Here is a 3,354-nt window from a genome sequence, read left to right on the forward strand (position 1 = left end):
GAATATTTCCGGATAGGTATCCTCTGGAACTAGTAAAATATGCTGAAAACAAATGTCAGGTTCGGTTTGCTGTAAACGATATGGCGCCATCAGTGATACAAGGGAGCAATGATGAGGAATCCCAAATCTTAAGCTTGGGTAATATCTGCTTACTAGATGGATCCTGGACAGGACATGAGTAATTCAGTGACTGTGGATGGGTCTAGATGAATAGTGGTGAGAATCTTCAACTCATAGGAACACGAAATATACCTAGGCGAGAATCAGCATTACATTCGAAGTAGAAGCACTGCGATGGACGATGGAGAATATGCTTTAATATTCTACATGCCAGAGCTTCGGTACAGACTGCAAGGATCTGATTGCTATGATCAAGGATTCTCACGCTTGGCCAAACTTTGCCACGGAGCTGGAGAAGATAGAAACGTTACTGATCTGCTTCCCGGATTTCAAGATTCTTATGTTCCTCGAGCGCGCAATCAGATTTCAGATTTTTTATCTAAAACAGCTAGATCCTTCCACAGGGAGTTACTTTTCATTGGTTGTTTTATTCTGGTCTGGTTACCCAGACCACCTCAAGTTTGAGTAATAGAATAGCGGTTTGCCGTAAAAAAAAAAAGATTAATGAATATTTCCGTAATACAGTATTATATATAAACAATAGCAACCAATAAAAAAAAAATAAACGATACCCCTTCCTCCTCCTTGCAGCCTATAAATAATACCCCCATTCTCTTATCTCATTACCACATCAAAGAACAATTTCTATCGTTTATTCACTCTATCTCTCTCTACAAAATGGATTCGAGGACTCTGGTGCTAGTGCTGCTCGTTTGCCTCATCTTCCTGCATGATGCTTCTGGTCTCTTTCCCTTTCTCTCTCTTCTATACATATGTCGCTCATGTTCACATATTCTTACAATTACAATGTTTTCTACAGATATCACTCACGCCAATGCCAATTTTCATGCACTTCCCATTCGCAAGGTTTACTTCTCATTATATATAATTTTTCTATATATATTTTACCTTTGTTAAACATGTATTTAGACATCAATATCGTGTTTGGAATATTCTACAGTGTGCATGTTTTATATATGATACATAGTAAAATATTGGTGGTTGATCTGGCAGATGATGGTGATGGAGAAGGAGAATGAATGGGGAGGAGCAAATGGAAATGAAGAGTTAAGGACTGTTCCTTCAGGACCTGACCCTTTGCATCATCATGTGAACCCCCCAAGACAGCCACGGACCGACTCTCATCTCCCTTAAAACGTCCTTTCTTTTGTTTCTTTAATGTAGTTCGTATTGTAAATTAACTCTTCTGTTTAATCAGTTTTATGTTGGGAGATTTTCAGTTTAATCTCTCACTTTCCCTAAGGTTGTGATGATGGTTAATGTAAGATAAGCACAACTTTTGTTTCCCTCGGATCTCTTTATGAACCCCATTTTGAATGTATTGGTGACAAAGTAAAAACTTCTTCAAGACAACATGTGCCGTTGGGGAATGTATTAGTACTTTTGCGATTGTCAATGCAGCTAATTAATAGAAATGGCAGTAATAACTTTATTAAAACATATAGTAATGATGATGATGATGAATTGACGATGTTGTGGGAAGTATAAATGGAATCGACTGTGACAGGCAGTGTCAGTGTCAAAGATGACCATTTGTAGTCACAACTTGTATCGGAGGCTACGGTTGTGGTGGAGGAGTAACCATACGACACACATACGGTTTCTAATAATATGAAAATATTATTGTGATGGCATAATAACAAACCTAGAGAGCTAATTATTATCCTTAATGATACCAAATCTATATGATACGATATTATTGCTATAAAAGAGTAAAGTGACAGACACTTGAGATGTGACACTGGCGATTTCGCTCACGTCACCACTTTTCCCTCCTCAAAGATCGCTTACGGCTTTATCCATTCACTTTTCCGTATCTTTCAAATACAATTTAAATTGTATTTTTTACTAAATCGGAGTTATAAGAATACTGTCACTATTATGACATGCATTTCATGTACTTTTTTTTTTTAACTTTAAATTTCCACTAAACCATAAACCGATACACACCCAAAAGGGCCACAAAATAGGACTTACAACACAAGTATGCCTTTACAAAATTCTACAATACAACCGAACCTAAATCGAAAACAAGAAACTTACCATATTAGAAAAAGGAGAACCAAGTACTAAGTAAAGAAGCCGGTGGCTGGGAGGAGGACGAAACTGAATTGGAGGAAATCGATCTTGAGAGAAGACCAAGTCGCAAACGGATCGTGTCTTTAACGATCCGTTTGCGACTTACAATTGCTGGAAATACTAAAGATAACGATCAATTTCGTTCTTTCCTCCAGGGTCATCCCAAAACTTGTTTTGGTGTAACGAAAATTCTCATATGTATATTTTATTAATGAAAAAACAAATAATTTACATAACAGCAAATCAGTTAACTTTTTTTATTAATGTGAAAATGCTACAAGAAAATATGAGTTTAAAGTAATTAAATGTGTTGAAACATGATAATCCATTTTATATATGGAATTATTCTTGGGTTTTAGCATCTCGTTTGAGATTTTTTTTGTGGCCGTCCTTGTATTTTAGCATCCATTCAGCTTGATGATTCATGGATAAGCTTCTTATCCGATTTTGAACTAGAAGCTGAATCAATCGGAAACACACAACAACAAAAAATAAACTATTCGGAATCGAGCAAAAAAGGAAAGAAACTCGATCGAAAATTAAACATAACAAAAGAACAAAACATCATCTTCCCTGAAAGAATTAAAGGGGATATTTTTCTATTGATTTTTTTTTTATACTTTGAACTATCTATTTTGGAGATTTCTTAATTTTTTCTCTATTTCCATGAAAAATTTGGTATGTTTGGAATTTAAAAAAAAAAACAGAAATTGAGATGTATAAGTTTCTTAGCAATGTCTGAATTTAAAGGAAAGCTCTTGAATGAAGCTCAACTATCGTGATTTAGGTTTAAGTTTTGGAGAGAAAATTTGATGTTATGGTTCTGGTGAAATTGGTAGAAAAAACTTATTTTGTGATTTAGGTGAGAAAATGTAATTTTACAGTTTTGGCAGAAAACACATAATTTTATATTATGAGAGAAATTTTTTTACTGTTCTTCGCTGAAAAATTATATTTTGCAGTTTTTGTGAAAAAATTGTAGTTAATAATATTTTCGTAATTTTTTGTCGGCTTTTCATAATTTATTTAATATTGATTTTTTAACACTTAGTAAGAATTATTACTGATTAGAGAATTTTTCAACAAAATACAAAACAGTTATAAAGACATTAGAAGGGACATAAAGGAAAAACA

At 34.2% G+C, this 3,354-nt stretch overlaps 1 protein-coding gene across 2 annotated transcripts; it reads left to right on the forward strand.

The window, feature by feature from the left end:
* Positions 1–695: 695 nt before the first annotated feature.
* Positions 696–1,421, forward strand: LOC130507565 (protein CLAVATA 3-like). Of its 2 annotated transcripts, XM_057002267.1 has the most exons (3): positions 696–862; positions 941–987; positions 1,135–1,421. In XM_057002267.1, exons 1-3 carry the CDS (start codon positions 799–801, stop codon positions 1,273–1,275), a joined length of 252 nt encoding a protein of 83 aa, XP_056858247.1. In that variant the 5' UTR covers positions 696–798; the 3' UTR covers positions 1,276–1,421. The 2 variants fall into 2 exon arrangements, with proteins under 2 accessions (XP_056858247.1, XP_056858246.1); XM_057002266.1 differs by having other exon boundaries at positions 696–987.
* Positions 1,422–3,354: the final 1,933 nt, after the last annotated feature.

This window comes from Raphanus sativus, unplaced genomic scaffold (genome assembly GCF_000801105.2).
Source record: "Raphanus sativus cultivar WK10039 unplaced genomic scaffold, ASM80110v3 Scaffold4801, whole genome shotgun sequence".
NCBI classification, from domain to species: Eukaryota; Viridiplantae; Streptophyta; class Magnoliopsida; order Brassicales; family Brassicaceae; genus Raphanus; species Raphanus sativus.

Coding starts and splice junctions, on each gene's coding strand:
- LOC130507565 (XM_057002266.1), top strand. CDS start 799: ATGGATTCGAGGACTCTGGTGCTAGTGCTGCTCGTTTGCCTCATCTTC. Junction 988..1,134: donor ATGCACTTCCCATTCGCAAG/GTTTACTTCTCA, acceptor TTGATCTGGCAG/ATGATGGTGATGGAGAAGGA.